We start from the raw sequence: 26,075 nt of genomic DNA on the forward strand, positions 1-26,075 counted from the left end.
TTTTATTACATGCAGTTGCATAGTTATACCACTGACATTTAGCAAACTGACACTATGGAAGCATTTAACAGCCTCAAAACAGTCAACAAGCATATTTTCAAAACCCACAGCAACAATCGAGCTGTACACAAGTATAGCCAGCCGCCACAATCACTATAAGTTTACACAGATCACAATTCAATTACGATATTTCTAGAGGTATGTTCCAAATGGCACCCGACTCTCTATAGTGCACTACTTTTGACCTGGGCCAAATGCAGCAGAACAGGTTGGCTGAAAGGACAAAGGAAAGAAAAGGACAAAGGAAAGGAAAGGACAAAGGAAAGGAAAGGACAAGGGAAAGGAAAGGACAAAGGAAAGGAAAGGACAAAGGAAAGGACAAAGGAAAGGAAAGGACAAGGGAAAGGAAAGGACAAAGGAAAGGAAAGGACAAAGGAAAGGACAAAGGAAAGGAAAGGACAAGGGAAAGGAAAGGACAAAGGAAAGGACAAAGGAAAGGAAAGGACAAGGGAAAGGAAAGGACAAAGGAAAGAAAAACTCACATTTCTTTCATCCAAATTGAAAGTTTCGATCACATTATTCAGAACACCTACAAAAGAAAACACGCTGAGCATTTTTTATATGGAAACACATTTGATATCAAACGATAACAGCAGAGAAATAACAGCAGAGAAACATCTAAATACGTATTTCTGATAACCAATCTTTGTTTGTGTTTAATCATTGTTAGGCACTTATGGCTGATGAATACAAAATAAACAGCGATAAAAGGACGGTCTCTGAACCAATACGAAGACATCAAACATGAGAAGAGGAATTGGCCATAGTTGGCAAGACAGCACAAACAGATCTGGGACCAGGCAAATGTTCATATATCACAATATTGATTTTGAAATGATTGTGACGATCAAACACATTACGTGCAATATAAATAATTGGAAAAGTCTCATGGGAATTGTTATGGCATATTCTCTCATCATTGGACATCAATATGATGGAAATATTAAACATAAATAAAACAATACATATATTTTCATAAACGTATATTTTTTCTAATATGTACGTTTACTCTTACACTTCTGATTTCCTTCACCATGTGAATAGAATCATGTTTAATCAGACCCATAGCTGGTGAATGTATCCACCCAAAGGGAGACAACAAGCAAGTTTGTGCCTCTGGGAAGCCTCTGACATGTTTAGAAGTTATCATAACAGAATCAATTCATCTACACAATGCTCACAATAGCTGCACTAACAAATCCGGCAATACTCAAAATGGCAAAAAATAAATAGTAGTAAATAAAGCGTTAGTCAGTTAGCATAGTATGGTTGGATATGTCCGGATGGAGGACGGTGCCTGCGATGCAATCAGCCTCAGACACTGTTGGGGTTGTAGCAGAGCATATTGAGCTGCAGGTTCTCGTCCCAGTGTCTGAGGATGATAAAGAGCTGGTTGGCAGCAGACTTGACCGAGGCTAAGTCCTTTCCTTCAGGGATGGTCTGGGCACTGAGCCACATGCTAGCCTTAGCGGCTATCAGCTCCCACTCTATGAAGTAGCTGGCCGAGCTGTGCTCCAGCCAGGCCAGGGATACAGCCGTGGCCCACACCATGCCCTCCGTATTCAGCCTCTTCCTGGACCCCAGGCCACCAGGGGGCGCTGCTGGGGGGGTTTCCACGCTCTCCGACTCCGAGCCCCTTCCGCTGTCTGACTGGGAGTGAGGGGAGAGAGGGTGCTCGGCGTAGGTGGAGGAGGTAGGGGTGGAGGGGCTGCCCAGGAAGGAAGGAGAAGACCCAGGCCAACTCTCAGTCCGTGGACTCCTGGCCAGGTGAGAGGGGCTGTGCCCCCCCTGTCTGTAGCTGCTGACGACCAGGTCTCCAGGCTGGTGCTGGTGGTGGCCTGCCAGGCTGGTTTCCGGCTCCTTAGCTGAGCTCTCAAACGGAGATGGAGAGGTGGAACTGTGGCTGTCGTCTGCAGCGCTGCTGTCGTCTGCAGCGCTGCTGTTTGAGCGGCGGCTGGCTGAGTGGGAGACGTGGTGACCCAGACTGACCCGGTGGCTGGTGAAGGGAGACGTCCACTTCAGCTTGTCCATGGGCACGTTGATGGCCTCACACAGAGCGCTGTCCAGGCAGAACGCACCACATGCCAACTGTAAGGACACCTGTACCAGAGAGAGGTAGTTTAATACAAATTGTGAAAAATATTTTCCTTTATTATGTTCCCCTAACCCTAACACCCCTCACCTAATTGGAGTAAACTAATGGTAAACTAACAACACATAGGCTTCTACTCCAAGCTTATACATACTATATACATGTATTTTATACAGTGAGGGAAAAAAGTATTTGATCCCCTGCCGATTTTGTACGTTTGCCCACTGACAAAGAAATTATCAGTCTATCATTTTAATTGTAGGTTTATTTGAACAGTGAGAGACAGAATAAAAACAAAAAAATCCAGAAAAACGCATGTTACAAATGTTATGAAATGATTTGCATTTTAATGAGGGAAATAAGTATTTGACCATTCTGCAAAACATGACTTAGTACTTGGTGGCAAAACCCTTGTTGGCAATCACAGAGGTCAGATGTTTCCTGTAGTTGGCCACCAGGTTTGCACACATCTCAGGAGGGATTTTGTCCCACTCCTCTTTGCAGATCTTCTCCAAGTCATTAAGGTTTTGAGGCTGATGTTTGACAACTCGAACCTTCAGCTCCCTCCACACATTTTTTATTGGATTAAGGTCTGGAGACTGGCTAGGCCACTCCAGGACCTTAATGTGCTTCTTCTTGAACCACTCCTTTGTTGCTTTGGCCGTGTGTTTTGGGTCATTGTTATGCTGGAATACCCATTCATGACCCATTTTCAATGCCCTGGCTGAGAGAAGGAGGTTCTCACCCAAGATTTGACGGTACATGGCCTCGTCCATCGTCCCTTGGTTGCGGTGAAGTTGTCCTGTCCCCTTAGCAGAAAAACACCCCCAAAGCATAATGTTTCCACCTACATGTTTGACGGTGGGGATGGTGTTCTTGGGGTCATAGGCAGTATTCCTCCTCCTCCAAACACGGCGAGTTGAGTTGATGCCAAAGAGCTCCATTTTGGTCTCATCTGACCACAACACTTTCACCCAGTTGTCCTCTGAATCATTCAGATGTTCATTGGCAAACTTCAGACAGGCATGTATATGTGCTTTCTTGAGCAGGGGGACCTTGCGGGCGCTGCAGGATTTTAGTCCTTCACGGCGTAGTGTGTTACCAATTATTTTCTTGGTGACTATGGTCCCAGCTGCCTTGAGATCATTGACAAGATCCTCCCGTGTAGTTCTGGGCTGATTCCTCACCGTTCTCATGATCATTGCAACTCCACGAGGTGAGATCTTGCATGGAGCCCCAGGCCGAGGGAGATTGACAGTTGTTTTGTGTTTCTTCCATTTGCGAATAATCGCACCAACTGTTGTCACCTTCTCACCAAGCTGCTTGGTGATGGTCTTGTAGCCCATTCCAGCTATGTGTAGGTCTACAATCTTGTCCCTGACATCCTTGGAGAGATCTTTGGTCTTGGCCATGGTGAGGGGTTTGGAATCTGATTGATTGATTGCTTCTGTGGACAGGTGTCTTTTATACAGGTAACAAACTGAGATTAGAGCACTCCCTTTAAGAGTGTGCTCCTAATCTCAGCTCGTTACCTGTATAAAAGACACCCGGGAGCCAGAAATCTTTCTGATTGAGAGGGGGTCAAATACTTATTTGTCTCATTAATATGCAAATCAATTTATAACATTTTTGACATGCGTTTTTCTGGATATTTTTGTTGTTATTCTGTCTCTCACTGTTCAAATAAACCTACCATTAAAATTATAGACTGATCATTTCTTTGTCAGTGGGCAAACGTACAAAATCAGTAGGGGATCAAATACTTTTTTCCCCCACTGTAAGTGTATGTCAATTTCCGACTTCAACTGTATGTGTCTCTGTGGACGCGGGCCTTCCTTTTTTAAAATTATTTATCAATTTTCGAGCAAACGGAATGAGCAGCAGCTACGTTTGGCTACATTAGTGGAATTCCCGCGAGAGAGTAACGGTTAATGTGATTGGATGTTAATTATTTGACTAGGATCCTTATATATTTGACATTGTGTTCTTGCTATGCTGAACAATAGATGGTTTCATTTTATTTTGGGCAGTTAAACGTGGCAACACAGGTTGAAAAAAAACTCGCTCAAATGTATAGCCCCGTTGGAAAATATAAATGGACTGTTTGAAAATGTAATTAAAAAAAATTTTAATCACATTTTTATTTGGTGTATCCCCGACGGCATTACGCGTACCCCAGTTTGGGAATACCTGAGTTAGAGGAAAAACAAAAAGAAATGCACAATATTATTCAAGAACGATCAAGTGTAATATATTATAAAAATAAATCGAACTGGATGGAATAGGGAGAAAAATTATTTTTAATCTTCAACATAGAAATGCTACCAAAAATAATTTACTGAAACTTGTTACGAATGACGGAGCCACTCGTGATTCACCAAACAATATTTTGAAAGAGTAAACAAAGTACTTTGTTTTAGTTTCAGTCTCCTCCATCTCAACTAACCGAAGTTAATTGTATGGATTTATTTTCTATTAATAATGTAAAATTAAGCGCTGTACAGAAAGACTAATGTGAAGGTCAAATTACAGAGGAGGAATTTATTGATGGAATTAAGGCCTTTAATTAATGGAATTAATGCCTCCAGGGCTGGATTGTTTACCAGTTGAATTACACTACCATTCAAAAGTTTGGGGTCACTTAGAAATGCCCTTGTTTTTGAAAGAAAAGACAACTTTTTGTCCATTAAAACAACATCAAATTGATCAGAAATACAGTGTAGACATTGTTAATGTTGTAAATGGCTATTGTAGCTGGAAACGGCAGATTTCTTATGGAATATCTACATAGGCGAACAGAGGCCCATTATCAGCAACCATCACTCCTGTGTTCCAATGGTACATTGTATTAGCTAATCCAAGTTTATCCTTTTAAAAGGCTAATTGATCATTAGAAAACCCTTTTGCAATTATGTTAGCACAGCTGAAAACTGTTGTTCTGATTAAAGAAGCAATAAAACTGGCCTTCTTTAGACTAGTTGAGTATCTGGAGCATCAGCATTTGTGGGTTCGATTTCAGGCTCAAAATGGCCAGAAACAAAGACCTTTCTTCTGAAACTCATCAGTTTATTCTTGTTCTGAGAAATGAAGGCTATTCCATGCGAGAAAATGCAAAGAAACTGAAGATCTCGTACAACGCTGTGTCTTCTCCCTTCACAGAACAGCGCAAACTGGCTCTAACCAGTATAGAAAGAGGAGTGGGAGGCCTCAGTGCACAATTGAGCAAGAGGACAAGTACATTGGAGTGTCTAGTCCTCAACTGGCAGCTTCGTTAAATAGTACCCGCAAAACACCAGTCTCAACGTCAACAGTGAAGAGAGTTGCAAAGAAAAAGCCATATCTCAGACTGGCCAATAAAAAGAAACGTTTAAGATGGGCAAAAGAACACATACACTGGACAGAGGAAGATTGGAAGAAAGTGTTATGGACAGACAAATCTAAGTTTGAGGTGTTCGGATCACAAAGAAGAACATTTGTTAGACGCAGAAAAATGTAAATATGCTGGAGGAGTGCTTGATGACATCTGTCAAGCATGGTGGAGGCAATGTGATGGTCTGGGGGTGCTTTGGTGGTGGTAAAGTGGGAGATTTGTACAGGGTAAAAGGGATCTTTAAGACGGAAGGCTACCACTATATTTTGCCATGCCATGCCATACCCTGTGGACGGAGCTTAATTGTAGCCAATTTCCTCCTACAACAGAACAATGACTCAAAGCACAGCTCAAAACTATGCAAGAACTGTTTAGGGAAGAAGCAGTCAGCTGGTATTCTGTCTGTAATGGAGTGGCCATGGTATGTAAGAAGTGCCCATCAAGCCAATCCAACTTGTGGGAGGTACTTCAGGAAGCATGGGTTGAAATCTCTTCAGAAATTGACAACTAGAATGCCAAAGGTCTGCAAGGCTGTAATTGCTGCAAATGGAGGATTCTTTGACCAAAGCAAAGTTTGAAGGACACAATTATTATTTCAATTAAAAATCATTATTTATAACCTTGTCAACATCTTGACTATATTTCCTATTTATTTTGCAACTCATTTTATGTATGTTTTCATGGAAAACACGGACATTTCTAAGTGACCCCAAACTTTTGAATGGTAGTGTATTCCAAACCTTTTTTGATGTACTCAGTGGCCATTATTAGTATGTTTTAACCACTCCTATAAAAATGGTAGATTATCAGATACTCAACAAAAAGGTCTGATTTCATTACTACTGAAAACAGGACTTAAGTGATAAATATAAAGTCCATTTGGGCAAAATGCATAGAATTAAAAAGGTATTGGCGGATTTTATTCATCCTAATCAGACAGGTTTTTTACATGGACGATACATTGGAGATAACATAAGACAAGTACTGGAAACAATAGAACGCTATGAAAAATCAGGGAAACCAGGACTGGTATTCATAGCAGACTTTGAAAAGGCTTTTGATAAAGTATGACTGGAATTCATTAATAAATGCCTGGAATATTTAAATGTTTGAGAATCTCTTTGTACAATGTGTTAAAGTTACAGTATGTATAGTAATCCTAGTTGTAAAATATTAAATAATGGGTACTTCTCAGAAAGTATTAAACTGTCAAGAGGAGTAAAACAAGGTTGTCCTCTATCGGCATATCTATTTATTATGGCCATCAGATCCAACAATAATATGTCACGTTCGTTTGTAGAAACGGACCAAGGCGCAGCGAATGTTGAGTTCCACATCATTTATTAATAGTGAAACTTAACAAAAACAATAAACAAACAATGAACCGTGACTACAGAGGTGCTACATACACTTACTCAATATCCCATAACCCACAGGTGGAAAATTAAGTATGATCCCCAATTAGAGACAACAATAAACAGCTGCCTCTAATTGGGAATCATACAAATCACCAACATATAAAATCAAACCTAGAACCCCACATAGAAATAAATAAACTAGATCAACCCCCCAGTCATGCCCTGACCTACTCTACCAAAGAAAATAAGGACTCCCTATGGTCAGGACGTGACATAATATCAATGGGCTAGAAGTTCAGGGCTTTAAAACAAAGGGCTCATTGTAAGCTGATGACTGTTTTCTTTTAAATCCACATTTCAGATCCCTCCACAGCCTCAACGTGTCTAGATCATTTTTCTAACCTCTCTGGATTACAACAAGTGTACTATATTACGTATTGAATCACAAAAAAATGAAACTTTTACATTACCGTGTAATTTACCAATAAAATGGTCTGATGTTGATGTGGATATACTTGGTATTCATATCCTGAAATAAATTCTCTCACTACAATACATTTTACGAGAAAGTTAGCAAAAAAAGACAAGATCTTGCATGCATGGAAAGGAAATAACCTGGCATGCTGTCGTACAAGGTTAGTAGCTACATTTTATGACATATACAGGGTTTATGGATACTCCCATAAAACCCAGCTCATTGGATATATAGCTAGCTTTGTTTGACCCCGATTGGTGCTTATTTGACAAAGTTAGAGTCGTTCAAGTGAAGACTGGCTGCGTTATCATCGTGCCATGAAGACATCGCTGTCTGACCAAATATGGTGTCCTATAGGATATGCTACACTCCTAATGATATAGTGAAGTCTGGTTACGTTGTAGGATCTCTGAGGAATACATACGAATATGATTTGGCTGGTTGAAACAACATTTAGGGTTAGATTTTTACAGATTCCTTTCTTTGCAAATTGAACTTGTGGAAATACAAAATCGATTGTGCATGCTATATGGACCTTTTTAGGATTTGATAAAGGATTTTATCTAACAAAACAACACTTCATGTTATCTCTGGGACCCTTTGGATGATAAATCAGAGCAAGATTTCAGAATGTAAGTACACATTTCACCTTCAGAGGTGAATTTATCAAACCTATCGCGGTGAAAAAAGTGTTTTGTTTTTAGGAGCTCTCCTCAAACAATAGCATGGAATTTCTTCACAGTAATAGCTACTGTAAATTGGACAGTACAGTTATATTAACAAGAATTTAAGCTTTCAGGTGATATAAGACACTTATATGTACCGACATTTGTTGTTTCTCTAAAATCTGCGATCGTGACACAAGGCGCTGCATGATTTACAACTGTCCCGTTGTTAAGTCATACCACAGAATCTCAATTGGATTGAGGTCTGTGCTTTGACTAGGCCATTCCAAGATATTTAAATGTTTCCCCTTAAACCAGTCGAGTGTTGCTTTAGCAGTATGCTTAGTCATTGTCCTGCTGGAAGGTGAACCTCCGTCCCAGTCTCAAATCTCTGGAAGACTGAAACAGGTTTCCCTAAAGAATTTCCCTGTATTTAGCGCTCTCCATCATAACTTCAATTCTGACCAGTTTCCCAGTCCCTGCCGATGAAAAACATCCCCGAAGCAGGATGCTGCCACCACCATGCTTCACTGTGGGGACTTTATCCCTGACCTGTTTGGAAAGCTCCTTGGTCTTCTTAGTGCTGTTTACTTGGTGGTGCCCCTTGCTTAGTGGTGTTGCAGACTCTGGGGCCTTTCAGAACAGGTGTATGTATACTCAGATCACGTAATACTTAGATTGCACACAGGTGGACATTATTTAACTAATTATATGACTTCTGAAGGTAATTGGCTGCACCAGATCTTATTTAGGGGCTTCATAGCAAAGGGGGTGAATACCTATGCATGCACCACTTTTCTGTTTTTTAAATGTTTCTATTTTTTAAACAAGTAATTTTTTTCATTTCACTTCACCAATTTGGACTATTTTGTCTATGTCCAATACATAAAATCCAAATAAAAATCCATTTAAATTACAGGTTGTAATGAAACAAAATAGGAAAAATGCCAAGGGGGTGAATACTTTTGCAAGGCACTGTATATGGGGGATAAAACCATCCCAGCTCTGCAGGTTTTGCTGCGAAGAGACAGAATCGTTAGATCCTTTGTTTTGATACTGTCCATATGTACAGTAGCTTGTTTTTGGTTGCAGGTTCAGGAATGGCTGAAGAATTACAACATTTACCTGGAGCTAACTCTGCCAGTAGCACTGCAAGGTTATTTGAAAAGTCATAGTCAATCCATAAATAATATAATAATACTTTTAGCAAACATGTTTATCTTTAATTTACAATCTGTAGAAACTATGATAATAGAAAAAGGTTCACAGCACAGTTGAAAAATATAAAAACTGGATGGTTTTCAGAGATAGATGGGAGGGGTTGAGAGAAGCTGAAGGATGGGAAACAAAAGATACCTATTACAGTGAGGGAAAAAAGTATTTGATCCCCTGCTGATTTTGTACGTTTGCCCACTGACAAAGAAATTATCAGTCTATAATTTTAATGGTAGGTTTATTTGAACAGTGAGTGACAGAAAAATAACAAAAAAAATCCAGAAAAACGCATGTCAAAAATGTTATAAATTGATTTGCATTTTAATGAGGGAAATAAGTATTTGACCCCCTCTCAATCAGAAAGATTTCTGGCTCCCGGGTGTCTTATATACAGGTAACGAGCTGAGATTAGGAGCACACTCTTAAAGGGAGTGCTCTAATCTCAGTTTGTTACCTGTATAAAAGACACCTGTCCACAGAAGCAATCAATCAATCAGATTCCAAACTCTCCACCATGGCCAAGACCAAAGATCTCGCCAAGGATGTCAGGGACAAGATTGTAGACCTACACATAGCTGGAATGGGCTACAAGACCATCACCAAGCAGCTTGGTGAGAAGGTGACAACAGTTGGTGCGATTATTCGCAAATGGAAGAAACACAAAAGAACTGTCAATCTCCCTCGGCCTGGGGCTCCATGCAAGATCTCACCTCGTGGAGTTGCAATGATCATGAGAACGGTGAGGAATCAGCCCAGAACTAAACGGGAGAATCTTGTCAATGATCTCAAGGCAGCTGGGACCATAGTCACCAAGAAAACAATTGGTAACACACTACGCCGTGAAGGACTAAAATCCTGCAGCGCTCGCAAGGTCCCCCTGCTCAAGAAAGCACATATACATGCCCGTCTGAAGTTTGCCAATGAACATCTGAATGATTCAGAGGACAACTGGGTGAAAGTGTTGTGGTCAGATGAGACCAAAATGGAGCTCTTTGGCATCAACTCAACTCGCCGTGTTTGGAGGAGGAGGAATGCTGCCTATGACCCCAAGAACACCATCCCCACCGTCAAACATGTAGGTGGAAACATTATGCTTTGGGGGTGTTTTTCTGCTAAGGGGACAGGACAACTTCACCGCATCCAAGGGACAATGGACGGGGCCATGTATCATCAAATCTTGGGTGAGAACCTCCTTCTGTCAACCAGGGCATTGAAAATGGGTCATGGATGGGTATTCCAGCATGACAATGACACAAAACACACGGCCAAGGCAACAAAGGAGTGGTTCAAGAAGAAGCACATTAAGGTCCTGGAGTGGCCTAGCCAGTCTCCAGACCTTAATCCAATAGAACATCTGTGGAGAGAGCTGAAGGTTCGAGTTGCCAAATGTCAGCTTCGAAACCTTAATGACTTGGAGAAGATCTGCAAAGAGGAGTGGGACAAAATCCCTCCTGAGATGTGTGCAAACCTGGTGGCCAACTACAAGAAACGTCTGACCTCTGTGATTGCCAACAAGGGTTTTGCCACCAAGTACTAAGTCATGTTTTGCAGAGGGGTCAAATACTTATATCCCTCATTAAAATGCAAATCATTTAATAACATTTTTGACATGCATTTTTCTGGATTTTTTTGTTGTTATTCTGTCTCTCACTGTTCAAATAAACCTACAATTAAAATTATAGACTGATCATTTCTTTGGCAGTGGGCAAACGTACAAAATCAACAGGGGATGCAAATAGTTTTTTTCCCTCACTGTAGGTTGGAGTCATTAAAACTTCAACCACTACACACATTTCTTGGTAACAAACTATAGTTTTGGCAAGTTGGTTAGGACATCTACTTTGTGCATGACAAGTATTTTTCCAACAATTGTTTACAACGAGATTATTTCACTTACAATTCACTGTGTCACAATTCCAAGTGGGTCAGAAGTTTACATACACTAAGTTGACTGTGCCTTTAAACAGCTTGAAAATTCCAAATGATGTCATGGCTTTAGAAGCTTCTGATAGGCTAATTGAGATCATTTGAGTCAATTGTAGGTGTACCTGTGGATGTATTTCAAGGCCTACCTTCCAACTCAGTGCCTCTTTGCTTGACATCATGGGAAAACAAAAGAAATCAGCTAAGACCTCAGAAAAAGAATTGTAGACCTCCACAAGTCTGCTTCATCCTTGGGAGCAATTTCCAAATGCCTGAAGGTACCACGTTCATCTGTGCAAACAATAGTACGCAAGTATAAACACCATGGGATCACGCAACCGTCATACCGCTCAGGTCTCCTAGAGATGAACGTACTTTGGCGCGAAAAGTGCAAATCAATCCCAGAATAACAGCAAAGGACCTTGTGAAGATGCTGGAGGAAACAGGTACAAAAGTATCTATACTGCTCAAAAAAATAAAGGGAACACTTAAACAACACAATGTAACTCCAAGTCAATCACATTTCTGTGAAATCAAACTGTCCACTTAGGAAGCAACACTGATTGACAATACATTTCACATGCTGTTGTGCAAATGGAATAAACAACAGGTGAAAATTATAGGCAATAAGCAAGACACCCCCAATAAAGGAGTGGTTCTGCAGGTGGAGACCACAGACCACTTCTCAGTTCCTATGCTTCCTGGCTGATGTTTTGGTCACTTTTGAATGCTGGTGGTGCTTTCACTCTAGTGGTAGCATGAGACGGAGTCTACAACCCACACAAGTGGCTCAGGTAGTGCAGCTCATCCAGGATGGCATATCAATGCGAGCTGTGGCAAGAAGGTTTGCTGTGTCTGTCAGCGTAGTGTCCAGAGCATGTAGGCGCTACCAGGAGACAGGCCAGTACATCAGGAGACGTGGAGGAGGCCGTAGGAGGGCAACAACCCAGCAGCAGGACCGCTACCTCCGCCTTTGTGCAAGGAGGAGCAGGAGGAGCACTGCCAGAGCCCTGCAAAATGACCTCCAGAAGGCCACAAATGTGCATGTGTCTGCTCAAACGGTCAGAAACAGACTCCATGAGGGTGGTATGAGGGCCCAACGTCCACAGGTGGGGGTTGTGCTTACAGCCCAACACCGTGCAGGACGTTTGGCATTTGCCAGAGAACGCCAAGATTGGTAAATTCGCCACTGGCGCCCTGTGTTCTTCACAGATGAAAGCAGGTTCACACTGAGCACATGTGACAGACGTGACAGAGTCTGGAGACGCTGTGGAGAACGTTCTGCTGCCTGCAACATCCTCCAGCATGACCGGTTTGGCGGTGGGTCAGTCATGGTGTGGGGTGGCATTTCTTAGTGGGGCCGCACAGCCCTCCATGTGCTCGCCAGAGGTAGCCTGACTGCCATTAGGTACCGAGATGAGATCCTCAGGCCCCTTGTGAGACCATATGCTATTGTGGTTGGCCCTGGGTTCCTCCTAATGCAAGAAAATGCTAGACCTCATGTGGCTAGAGTGTGTCAGCAGTTCCTGCAAGAGGAAGGCATTGATGCTATGGACTGGCCCACCGTTCCCCAGACCTGAATCCAATTGAGCACATCTGGGACATCATGTCTCGCTCCATCCACCAACGCCACGTTGCACCACAGACTGTCCAGGAGATGGCGGATGCTTTAGTCCAGGTCTGGGAGGAGATCCCTCAGGAGACCATCCGCCACCTCATCAGGAGCATGCCCAGGCGTTGTAGGGAGGTCATACAGGCACGTGGAGGCCACACTTACTACTGAGCCTCATTTTGACTTGTTTTAAGGACATTACATCAAAGTTGGATCAGCCTGTAGTGTGGTTTTCCACTTTAATTTTGAGTGTGACTCCAAATCCAGACCTCCATGGGTTGATAAATTAGATTACCATTGATTATTTTTGTGTGATTTTGTTGTCAGCACATTCAACTATGTAAAGAAAAAAGTATTTAATAAGATTATTTCTTTCATTCAGATCTAGGATGTGTTGTTTAAGTGTTCCCTTTATTTTTTTGAGCAGTGTATATCCACAGTAAAACGAGTCCTATATTGACATAACCTGAAAGGCCGCTCAGCAAGGAAGAAGTCACTGCTCCAAAACCGCCATAAAAAAGCCAGACTATGGTTTGCAACTGCACATGGGGACAAAGATCGTACTTTTTGGAGAAATGTCATCTGGTCTGATGAAACAAAAATAGAACTGTTTGGCCATAATGACCATCATTATGTTTGGAGGAAAAAGGGGGAGGCTTGCAAGCCGAAGAACACCATCCCAACCGTGAAGCACGGGTGTGGTCCTGCTCACACTGCCCTACCCTGTGCTTTGACCTCTTTCTCCCCTCTCTCTCCAGATGAAATCTCGCGTCTTGTGACGGCCGGCCGCCCAACAACCTGCCCACTTGACCCTATCCCCTCCTCTCTTCTCCAGACCATTTCCGGAGACCTTCTCCCCTACCTCACCTCACTCATCAACTCATCCTTGACCGCTGGCTACGTCCCTTCCGTCTTCAAGAGAGCGAGAGTTGCACCCCTTCTGAAAAAACCTACACTCGATCCCTCCGATGTCAACAACTACAGACCAGTATCCCTTCTTTCTTTTCTCTCCAAAACTCTTGAACGTGCCGTCCTTGGCCAGCTCTCCTGCTATCTCTCTCAGAATGACCTTCTTGATCCTAATCAGTCAGGTTTCAAGACTGGGCATTCAACTGAGACTGCTCTTCTCTGTGTCACGGAGGCTCTCCGCACTGCTAAAGCTAACTCTCTCTCCTCTGCTCTCATCCTTCTAGACCTATCTGCTGCCTTTGATACTGTGAACCATCAGATCCTCCTCTCCACCCTCTCCGAGTTGGGCATCTCCGGCGCGGCCCACGCTTGGATTGCGTCCTACCTGACAGGTCGCTCCTACCAGGTGGCGTGGCGAGAATCTGTCTCCGCACCATGCGCTCTCACCACTGGTGTCCCCCAGGGCTCTGTTCTAGGCCCTCTCCTATTCTCGCTATACACCAAGTCACTTGGCTCTGTCATATCCTCACATGGTCTCTCCTATCATTGCTATGCAGACGACACACAATTAATCTTCTCCTTTCCCCCTTCTGATAACCAGGCGGCGAATCGCATCTCTGCATGTCTGTCAGACATATCAGTGTGGATGACGGATCACCATCTCAAGCTGAACCTCGGCAAGACGGAGCTGCTCTTCCTCCCGGGGAAGGACTGCCCGTTCCATGATCTCGCCATCACGGTTGACAACTCCCTTGTGTCCTCCTCCCAGAGTGCTAAGAACCTTGGCGTGATCCTGGACAACACCCTGTCGTTCTCCACTAACATCAAGGCGGTGACCCGATCCTGTAGGTTCATGCTCTACAACATTCGCAGAGTACGACCCTGCCTCACACAGGAAGCGGCGCAGGTCCTAATCCAGGCACTTGTCATCTCCCGTCTGGATTACTGCAACTCGCTGTTGGCTGGGCTCCCTGCCTGTGCCATTAAACCCCTACAACTCATCCAGAACGCCGCAGCCCGTCTGGTGTTCAACCTTCCCAAGTTCTCTCACGTCACCCCGCTCCTCCGCTCTCTCCACTGGCTTCCAGTTGAAGCTCGCATCCGCTACAAGACCATGGTGATTGCCTACGGAGCTGTGAAGGGAACGGCACCTCCGTACCTTCAGGCTCTGATCAGGCCCTACACCCAAACAAGGGCACTGCGTTCATCCACCTCTGGCCTGCTGGCCCCCCTACCTCTGAGGAAGCACAGTTCCCGCTCAGCCCAGTCAAAACTGTTCGCTGCTCTGGCACACCAATGGTGGAACAAGCTCCCTCACGACGCCAGGACAGCGGAGTCAATCACCACCTTCCGTAGACACCTGAAACCCCACCTCTTTAAGGAATACCTGGGATAGGATAAAGTAATCCTTCTAACCCCCCCCCCCCCCTTAAAAGATTTAGATGCACTATTGTAAAGTGGTTGTTCCACTGGATATCATAAGGTGAATGCACCAATTTGTAAGTCGCTCTGGATAAGAGTGTCTGCTAAATGACTTAAATGTAATGTAAATGTAAAAGACGACTTTTGAGTAGTAAGACATGTATAAAAGCAACAGATACCATTACGAAGAAGGGGCTAGAAGCGTCTTATATGGTGAGCTACCGAGTGGCTAGGACAGGCAAGCCCCATGCTATTGTGGAGGACTTCTTCCTGCTGCCGCGGGTATGGCTGGGACAATGATGGGGGAAAAGGCCCAAAAAATGATACAGACAATGCATTCATCAAACAACACTGCTTCACGACGCATCAGTGACATGGCAGGAGATTTTTTGAAACAATTACTGCTTCGCATACAAGCCAGTGAATTCTATGCATTACAGCTGACTTGGCGGGCTTGGCACAGCTCCTGGTATACACTATGAGGCTATTTTTAAAGTACTGGACAGCTTTGTGACATCAAATGGACTTTGGTGGTCAAGATGTGTTGGTATCTGTACTGATGGTGCAAAAGCCATGACAGGGAGACATAGTGGAGTGGTAACACGCGTGCAAGCAGTTGCTCCCAATGCCACTTGGTAAACTGCAGCATCCACCGAGAGGCTCTTGTTGCCAAGGGAATGCCTGACAGCTTGAAATACTTTTTGGACACTACAGTGAAAATGGTTAACTCTGTTAAAGCAAGGCCCCTCAACTTGTGTATTTTCTGCAGTATGCAATGATATGGGCAGCGGCCATGTGGCGCTTTTACAACATACAGAAGTGCGCTGGTTATCAAGGGGCAAAGTATTGACCCATTTTTTTAAAGTGAGAGACAAGCTTAAACTTTTCTTTACTGACCATAATTTTCCACTTGTCTGACTGCTTGCATGATGACGAGTTTCTCACATGACTGGCCTATCTGGGTGATGTTTTTTCTCGACTGAATGATCTGAATCTAGGATTACAGGGACTCTCCTTAACTATATTCAATGTGCGGGACAAAATTGAGGCTATGATTAAGAAGTTGGAGCTCTTCTCTGTCTGCATTAACAAGGACAACACACAGGTCTTTCCATTATTGTATGATTTATTTGTGTGCAAATGAACTCAAGCTTACGGACAATGTCAAATGTGATATAGCAAAGCACCTGAGTGAGTTCGGTGCGCAATTATTTTTATTTATTTATTATTTTTATTTCATCTTTATTTAACCAGGTAAGCTAGTTGAGAACAAGTTCTCATTTACAACTGCGACCTGGCCAAGATAAAGCAAAGCAGTGCGACAGAAACAACAACACAGAGTTACATGGAATTAACAAGCGTACAGTCAACACAATAGAAAAAAAATAAAGTCTATATACAGTGTGTGCAAATGGCATGAGGAGGTATGGCAATAAATAGACCATAGTAGCAAAGTAATTACAATTTAGCAGATTAACACTGGAGTGATAGATGAGCAGATGATGATGAGCAGATGATGCTGTGTAAGTAGTGATACTGGTGTGCAAAAGAGCAGCAAAGTAAATAAAAACAATATGGGGATGAGGTAGGTAGATTGGGTGGGCTATTTACAGATGGACTATGTAGAGCTGCAGCGATTGGTTAGCTGCTCAGATAGCTGATGTTTAAAGTTAGTGAGGGAAATGTAAGTCTCCAGCTTCAGCGATTTTTGCAATTCGTTCCAGTCACTGGCAGCAGAGAACTGGAAGGAAAGGCGGCCAAATGAGGTGTTGGCTTTGGGGATGACCAGTGAGATATAGCTGCTGGAGCGCGTGCTACGGGTGGGTGTTGTTATCGTGACCAGTGACCTGAGATAAGGCAGAGCTTTACCTAGCATAGACTTGTAGATGACCTGGAGCCAGTGGGTCTGGCGACAAATATGTAGCGAGGGCCAGCCGACTAGAGCATACAGGTCGCAGTGGTGGGTGGTATAAGGCGCTTTGGTAACAAAACGGATGGCACTGTGATAGACTGCATCCAATTTGCTGAGTAGAGTATTGGAAGCTATTTTGTAGATGACATCGCCGAAGTCGAGGATAGGTAGGATAGTCAGTTTTACTAGGGTAAGTTTGGCGGCGTGAGTGAAGCAAGCTTTGTTGCGAAATAGAAAGCCGATTCTAGATTTGATTTTGGATTGGAGATGTTTGATATGAGTCTGGAAGGAGAGTTTACAGTCTAACCAGACACCTAGGTATTTGTAGTTGTCCACGTATTCTAGGTCAGAAACGTCTAGAGTAGTGATGCTAGTCAGGCGAGCAGGTGCGGGCAGCGAACGGTTGAAAAGCATGCATTTGGTTTTAATAGCGTTTAAGAGCAGTTGGAGGCCACGGAAGGAGTGTTGTATGGCATTGAAGCTCGTTTGGAGGTTAGTTAACCTCTCTGGGCTAGGCGGGACGAAATCGTCCCACCTACGCAACAGCCAGTGTAATCCCGTGGCGCGATTTTCAAATACCTTAGAAATGCTATTACTTCAATTTCTCAAACATATGACTATTTTACACCATTTTAAAGACAAGACTCTCGTTAATCTAACCACACTGTCCGATTTCAAAAAGGCTTTACAACGAAAGCAAAACATTAGATTATGTCAGCAGAGTACCCAGCCAGAAATAATCAGACACCCATTTTTCAAGCTAGCATATAATGTCACAAAAACCCAGAAGACAGCTAAATGCAGCACTAACCTTTGATGATCTTCATCAGATGACACACCTAGGACATTATGTTATACAATACATGCATGTTTTGTTCAATCAAGTTCATATTTATATCAAAAACCAGCTTTTTACATTAGCATGTGACGTTCAGAACTAGCATACCCCCCGCAAACCTCCGGTGAATTTACTAAATTACTCACGATAAACGTTCACAAAAAAACATAAATTATTTTAAGAATTATAGATACAGAACTCCTTTGTGCAATCGAGGTATCCGATTTTAAAATAGCTTTTCGGTGAAAGCACATTTTGCAATATTCTGAGTACATAGCCCAGCCATCACGGCTAGCTATTTAGACACCCACCAAGTTTAGCACTCACCAAACTCCGATTTACTATTACAAAAGTTTGATTACCTTTGATGTTCTTCGTCAGAATGCACTCCCAGGACTGCTACTTCAATAACAAATGTTGGTTTGGTCCAAAATAATCCATCGTTATATCCAAATAGCGGCGTTTTGTTCGTGCGTTCAAGACACTATCCGAAGTGTAAATAAGGGTCACGAGCATGGCGCAATTCGTGACAAAAAAATTCTAAATATTCCATTACCGTACTTCGAAGCATGTCAACCGCTGTTTAAAATCCATTTTTATGCCATTTTTCTCGTAAAAAAGCGATAATATTCCGACCGGGAATCTGCGTTTAGGTAAACAGACAAAAGAAAACAAAGCATTCTGTCGACGCGGGCACGCGCCTGAGTCTCACAGTACTGTAATCAGCCACTATCCAAACGCGCTACTTTTTTTCAACCAGAGCCTGCAAAGCCACGATTCAGCTTTTTGCCGCCTTCTGAGAGCCCATGGGAGCCGTAGGAAGTGTCACGTAACAGCAGAGATCCTCTGTAATGGATAGAGATAATCAAGAAGGGCAAGAAATTGTCAGACAGGCCACTTCCTGCATGGAATCTTCTCAGGTTTTGGCCTGCCATATGAGTTCTGTTATACTCACAGACATCATTCAAACAGTTTTAGAAACTTTAGGGTGTTTTCTATCCAAAGCCAATAATTATATGCATATTCTAGTTACTGGGCAGGAGTAGTAACCAGATTAAATCGGGTATGTTTTTTATCCAGCCGTGTCAATACTGCCCCCTAGCCCTAACAGGTTAACACAGTGTCCAAAGAAGGGCCAGATGTATACAGAATGGTGTCGTCTGCGTAGAGGTGGATCAGGGAATCACCCGCAGCAAGAGCGACATCGTTGATATATACAGAGAAAAGAGTTGAACCCTGTGGTACCCCCATAGAGACTGCCAGATGTCCGGACAACAGGCCCTCCTATTTTACACACTGAACTCTATCTGCGAAGTAGTTGGTGAACCAGGCGAGGCAGTCATTTGAGAAACCAAGGCTATTGAGTCTGCCAATAAGAATACGGTGATTGAGAGTCGAAAGCCTTGGCCAGGTCGATGAAGACTACTGCACAGTACTGTCTTTTATCAATGGCGGTTATGATATCATTTAGTACCTTGAGCGTGGCTGAGGTGCACCCGTGACCAGCTCGGAAACCGGGTTGCACAGCGGAGAAGGTATGGTGGGATTCGAAATGGTCAGTGATCTGTTTATTAACTTGGCTTTCAAAGACTGTAGAAAGGCAGGGCAGGATGGATATAGGTCTGTAACAGTTTGGGTCTAGAGTGTCACCCCCTTTGAAGAGGAGGATGACCGCGGCAGCTGTCCAATCTTTAGGGATCTCAGATGAAATGAAAGAGAGGTTGAACAGACTGGTAATAGGGGTTGCAACAATAGCGGCGGATAATTTTTGAAAGAGAGGGTCCAGATTGTCTAGCCCAGCTGATTTGTACGGGTCCAGGTTTTGCAGTTCTTTCAGAACATCTGAGATCTGGATTTGGGTGAAGGAGAACCTGGGGAGGCTCGGGCAAGTAGCTGCGAGGGGTACGGAGCTGTTGGCCGTGGTTGGGGTAGCCAGGAGGAAAGCATGGCCAGCCGTAGAGAAATGCTTATTGAAATTTTCGATTATCATGGTTTTATCGGTGGTGACCGTGTCACCTAGCCTCAGTGCAGTGGGCAGCTGGGAGGAGGTGCTCTTGTTCTCCATGGACTTTACAGTGTCCCAAAACTTTTTGGAGTTAGAGCTACAGGATGCAAATTTCTGTTTGAAAAACCTAGGCTTTGCTTTCCTGACTGACTGTGTGTATTGGTTCCTGACTTCCCTGAACAGTTGCATATTGTGGGGACTATTCGATGCTATTGCAGTCCGCCACAGGATGTTTTTGTGCTGTTCAAGGGCAGTCAGGTCTGGAGTGAACCAAGGGCTATATCTGTTTTTAGTTCTACATTTTTTGAAAGGGGCATGCTTATTTAAGATGGTAAGGAAATTACTTTTAAAGAACGACCAGGCATCCTCGACTGACGGGATGAGGTCAATATCCTTCCAGGATACCTGGGTCAGGTCGATTAGAAAGGCCTGCTCGCAGAAGTGTTTTAGGGAGCGTTTGACAGTGATGAGGGGTGGTCGTTTGACCACGGACCCATAGCGGATGCAGGCAATGAGGCAGTGATCGCTGAGATCCTGATTGAAAACAGCAGAGGTGTATTTGGAGAGCAAGTTGGTCAGGATAATATCTATGAGGGTGCCCATGTTTATGGATTTAGGGTTGTACCTGGTGGTTTCCTTGATAATTTGTGTGAGATTGAGGGCATCTAGCTTAGATTGTAGGACTGCTGGTACTTAACAGGTTATGCAGGTACTTAACCCAACATGGATGACACAAACAACTGGATTCGTTATCCCTTTCATGCCCTGCCTCCTGTCCACTTACCGATATCTGAACAAGAGAGCCTCATCAAAATTGCAACAAGCGGTTCTGTGAAAATGTTATTTAATCAGAGGCCACTGCCAGATTTCTGGATTGGGCTGTGCTCAGAGTATCCTGCCTTGAAAAATTGCCCTGTTAAGACACTGATGCCCTTTGCAACCACATACCTACACTACCGTTCAAAAGTTTGGGGTCACTTAGAAATGTCCTCGTTTTTGAAAGAAAAGCACATTTTTTTGTCCATTAAAATAACATCAAATTGATCAGAAATACAGTGTAGATATTGTTAATGTTGTAAATGACTATTGTAGCTGGAAATGGCAGATTTTTTACGGAATATCTTCATTGGCGTACAGAGGCCCATTATCAGCAACCATCACTCCTGTGTTCCAATGGCACGTTGTATTAGCTAATCCAAGTTTATAATTTTAAAAGGCTAATTGATCATTAGAAAACCCTTTTGCAATTATGTTAGCACAGCTGCAAACTGTGGTTCTGATTAAAGAAGCAATAAAACTGGCCTTCTTTAGACTAGTTGAGTATCTGGAGCATCAGCATTTGTGGGTTCGATTTCAGGCTCAAAATGGCCAGAAACAAAGAACTTTCTTCTGAAACTCGTCAGTCTATTCTTGTTCTGAGAAATGAAGGCTATTGCATGCGAGAAATTGCAAAGAAACTGAAGATCTCGTACAACGCTGTGTACTACTCCCTTCACAGAACAGCGCAAACTGGCTCTAACCAGAATAGAAAGAGGAGTGGGAGGACCCAGTGCACAACTGAGCAAGAAGACAAGTACATTCGAGTGTCTAGTTTGAGAAACAGATGCCTCACAAGTCCTCAACTGGCAGCTTCATTAAATAGTACCACAAAACACCAGTCTCAACGTCAACAGTGAAGAGGCAACTCAGGGATGCTGGCCTTCTAGGCAGAGTTGCAAAGAAAAAGCCATATCCCAGACTGGCCAATAAAAAGAAAAGTTTAAGATAGGCAAAAGACCACAGACACTGGACAGAGGAACTCTGCCTTGAAGGCCAGCGTCCCGGAGTCGCCTCTTCACTGTTGACATTGAGAGTGGTGTCTTGCAGGTACTAATTAATGAAGCTGCCAGTTGAGGACTAGAGTCAGAATAGAGGATTGCTAAGGATTGTTACCTAGAACCAGGATTGCCATTTCAAAAATTACATTTTTGCCAAGCAATTGTTATTTTGGCAAACATTTATTGGAATTCATCCTATATTGTCCTTAACATCATTACTCCATAGCAACAGATGTGGGATACACACACACACACACAATATCAGATGTTCGACAGTTGTTCTATCCCTGAGCCCAACTCAAGAAAGGACTTGATGTGCGAATGCGTATTCAGTTGAAGCTGTTTGAGAGGCATGCAAAATTGAGCAAGAATGGGGAGATTTGATTAACCAATGTCAAGTCCTAGCTGATGGAGCTCAGATACACACACACACGTTGGTCCCCCATTGTGACCATTTCCCCAAGTATCTGTGCAGTTGGACCTTTGATTATTTTGTGCCACCAGAGCCACAATAATTTCCCCCCTCTGTGATTGTCTGAGTTGTGACCCCCTCCCCATCAGTTACCGCAGCTAGTGTTACCAGCACTGCCACTACCTGGGTAGGGGCACTTCACCGGAATTCCCACCGAATAGGTACACTGTCGTCAAGGTTCTTATTAGCAGTTCTGAAAAATTCCTTGTATATTATGCTCACCCATCCGGGTGCTTTGGCTTTGTAAGACCAACCCTGCCAGGCAGGCTCAGAATCTTGAGGGGGCAGTGCTGCTGACCATGTTTATATTTCTGCCTTGGCTGCATATACTTGCAGTAGACCTATAAAACAGATAAGGACTTCCCCTTAGTGTATGGGTTGCTCAGGTGGGTGTCTAGGGTATAGGGTTGGGGACCGTTCCATCATGATAGGACAATAAATAAATAAATACACTATATTCACTATTTATTTTAAAATGTATATCACATATCCGCACAAAATTGAAAGCTCTCTCTGTCACAACCCCTGCTCGCAGACACACATGGGCTCTGGCATTTGCAACCATTTCCCTTTTTCACTCACTTAACTCCACACTTTTCCAAACACAAAAACATACACCACACCTTCCATCACAATACACCCGCACATACCCAAACACTGTGTCTATGTCCTGTGTTTTATCCCTACATTTTGATTCCTACCTAATTTCAGACTTTTGCAAACTTTTGCATTATTATCCTTTCTTCTAATGCTGTCTTTTATCTATTTATATATACTATAAATAGAAAGTCGAATACTAATTATTTTACAACAGTCCCTATCTTGAACGGTATAGTCTATTGTAGTTTATTTCTTTATCAGTTTGTTGTATTTTACTGTAAAAAAATAAATAATACAATCCCTGCCATGGTTAGTATTGGGTGTTCCATTATTCGACTCTGGGAAATATTTAGAATAGCCTTGGATTAGTCTTCGTGTCTTGGAACAGTTTGTTATCAATACACAGTGTATCGACTACGAGAGCTACACGTTTCCCTTTTAATCTATTCACCTTGAAGAGTCGGTACAGAACTTTGCACCGTTCTGCAATTTCCTTTGGGAACTGCTCATTCATGCCTATTTTCATGCCAGCGGTTATTTTATCTTTAATATTCTATCTTTAAAGAATGCAAATTTGTCAACATTTGGGCGCTCATATCTGTGTCCTCTCTGTCCCAAACGGTGTACACGTTTGAGTTTGATTTTGTCGAGTCTCGCCTGGGATCGGTAGTGCTTACAGAAATAATTATTTCCCTACACCTTAAGATCTTCGCCCTCATTTTCTTTGATACCAGTAAGTACCAGATTTTCTCTCATTGTTGCAGCTTTTTTGTCGTCAACTCCTTTTTATCTTTACTGACTAGTTCAAGTATGCCCAGACGAGACGGCCTACAGGGAGGAGGTGAGGGACCTCGGAGTGTGGTGTCAGGAAAATAACCTCACACTCAATGTCAACAAAACAAAGGAGATGATCGTGGACTTCAGGAAACAGCAGAGGGAGCAGCCCCCTATCCACATCGACGGGACAGTAGTGGAGAGGGTGGACAGTTCCTCCGCGTACACATCACGGACAAACTGAAATGGTCCACCCACACAGACAGCGTGGTGAAGAAGGCGCAGCAGCGCCCCTTCAACCTCAGGAGGCTGAAGAAATTCGGTTTGTCACCAAAAACACAAACTTTTACAGATGCACAATCGAGAGAATCCTGTCAGGCTGTATCACCGCCTGGTACGGCAACTGCTCTGCCCATAACTGTAAGGCTCTCCAGAGGGTAGTGAAGTCTGCACAACGCATCACTGGGGGCAAACTACCTGCCCTCCAGGACACCTCCACCAGCCGATGTCACAGGAAGGCCAAAAAGATCATCAAGGACAACAACCACCCGAGCCACTGCCTGTTCACCCCGCTATCATCCAGAAGGCGAGGTCAGTACAGGTGCATCAAAGCTGGGACCGAGAGACTGAAAAACAGGTTCTATCTCAAGGCCATCAGACTGTTAAACAGCCATCACTAACATTGAGTGGCTGCTGCCAACATATTGACTCAACTCTAGCCACTTTGGAAAAATGTATGTAACAAATGTATCACTAGTCACTTTAAACAATGCCACTTTATATGTTTACATACCCTACATTACTCATCTCATATGTTCATATGTATATACTGTACTCTATACCATCTACTGCATCTTGCCTATGCCGTTCGGCCATCACTCATTCATATATTTTTATGTACATATTGTTATTCATTCCTTTACACTTGTGTGTATAAGGTAGTTGTTGTGAAATTGTTAGGTTAGATTACGTGTTAGATATTACTACATGGTCGAAACTAGAAGCACAAGCATTTCGCTACACTCGCATTAACATCTGCTAACCATGTGTATGTGACAAATACATTTTTATTTGATTTGATTTGAGTTTATCATTTAACATTTATATTTTCAAAAACATGCCCTTTTGTCACTGGTGAATTACAGTAAACATTATTAAAAACTATGTAGAACATATGGGCAGTTGGTTGTATTTAGATCAAGCGAACAGTCTTTTATCTAAATCTAATGGTGCACCTGTGCAGCAACGCACCAGAGGAATGTAGTCTTTGTTCTCGTTCTCACTCTCCCCCACAGAGTCGCTGGTTTTGCTGTGTGAGCGAAACATGAAGCCCCTGGCGGCCCGGGTCAGGAGTCTCGTCCGGTTGAGAGTCAGCCTGTAGAGGAGAGGAGAGGGATGCAACACCTCGAGTTCAACTTTACCTTTCATTCATTACCATTTGTGAGTACAAGTACATTCATTGGAATTTCTCTGCGACGTAAAGGAGCATACACAGCCCTTATTATGGTCTTACCATAACCCTGCCATTTTCAGCACATACATATAGCTCAATAAAATAACAACTGAACTCAATAAACACCAAATGCCTCTTCCGTTTGTTATTTCATGACAAAAAAGGACGCTCCAGGATAAGTGGTCAATGCAAATGTTAAGATCTTTCCATCAATAGAACTCAATAGCATCATAAAGAATATAATGGACCTCAAGGACACTGGCACACAGTGAAGTGGTTTTCATTTTGTTAAAGGGTGGGAAAAGGGCAATTTTTCCTCACACTGAGCAATGCATGAATGGTGCCGAGCGGACAAAAGCACCTGACTGGTAATGTGTGCCTCAGAGATAAAGGTGATATTGGGGTGAGGTGAAGAAAGGAGATGTATAAAGGATTCTGTTGAGCTGTGTTGTTATTAAAGCTCTACCTCCTCACAGAGTAATTATAGACCTCTCTCTAAACTTATTTTTTTTATCCAAGATTTTTGAAAAAGTTGTCATCAAGCAAATGGTGGCTTGTTTGAGTATGAACAACTTATTTGAAAAATGTAAGTCAGGCTTGCACTCACTTCACAGCACAGACACTGATTTATTGAAAGTCAGTAATGACCTTCTGTTGGCTGCTGATGACAGTGAAAGCTATATTGTAGTTATTTTGGATCTCAGTGCCGCGTTTGATACTATTGATCATACTGTAACATCCTTGTTGACCAGCTGGAGAGGTGGGTGGGAATCTCCAGCGTTGCCCTCGACTGGTTCAGGTCATATCTATGAAAGGTTGTGTCCTGAATATAACCTTGAAAAATGTATATGTCTTCACTTGCTGCCTTTGCCTTGCATGTACAGTAGATCAGAGGCCCCCAACCATACTACATAAAAAAAATCTCTCTCTAATGTTTTTGTTTTCATTTTCACCAATCGCCTTTGTAGTCTAAGCATAGTCTAAGCATGCAATGACTGAACTGATAGTTTGAATTCTCCTGAGGTTTTATTGTCTGGGCCTGCTCTGCAGGGATGTAAAGTTTTTGCTGATCAGAATTCTGGACAGCAAAAGACATGATTCTA

At 43.0% G+C, this 26,075-nt stretch overlaps 1 protein-coding gene across 1 annotated transcript; it reads right to left on the minus strand.

Annotated features, from left to right (window-relative positions):
* LOC145860916 (von Willebrand factor A domain-containing protein 5B1) lies at positions 1-25,619 on the minus strand. The gene is made up of 2 exons (XM_082962173.1): positions 24,771-25,619; positions 1-2,160 (listed from the first exon to the last, which is right to left on the minus strand). Exons 1-2 carry the CDS (start codon positions 24,945-24,947, stop codon positions 1,375-1,377), a joined length of 963 nt encoding a protein of 320 aa, XP_082818299.1. The 5' UTR covers positions 24,948-25,619; the 3' UTR covers positions 1-1,374.
* Positions 25,620-26,075: the final 456 nt, after the last annotated feature.

The sequence above is a fragment of the Salmo salar genome, chromosome 15 (genome assembly GCF_965601325.2).
Source record: "Salmo salar chromosome 15, fSalSal1, whole genome shotgun sequence".
NCBI lineage: Eukaryota > Metazoa > Chordata > Actinopteri > Salmoniformes > Salmonidae > Salmo > Salmo salar.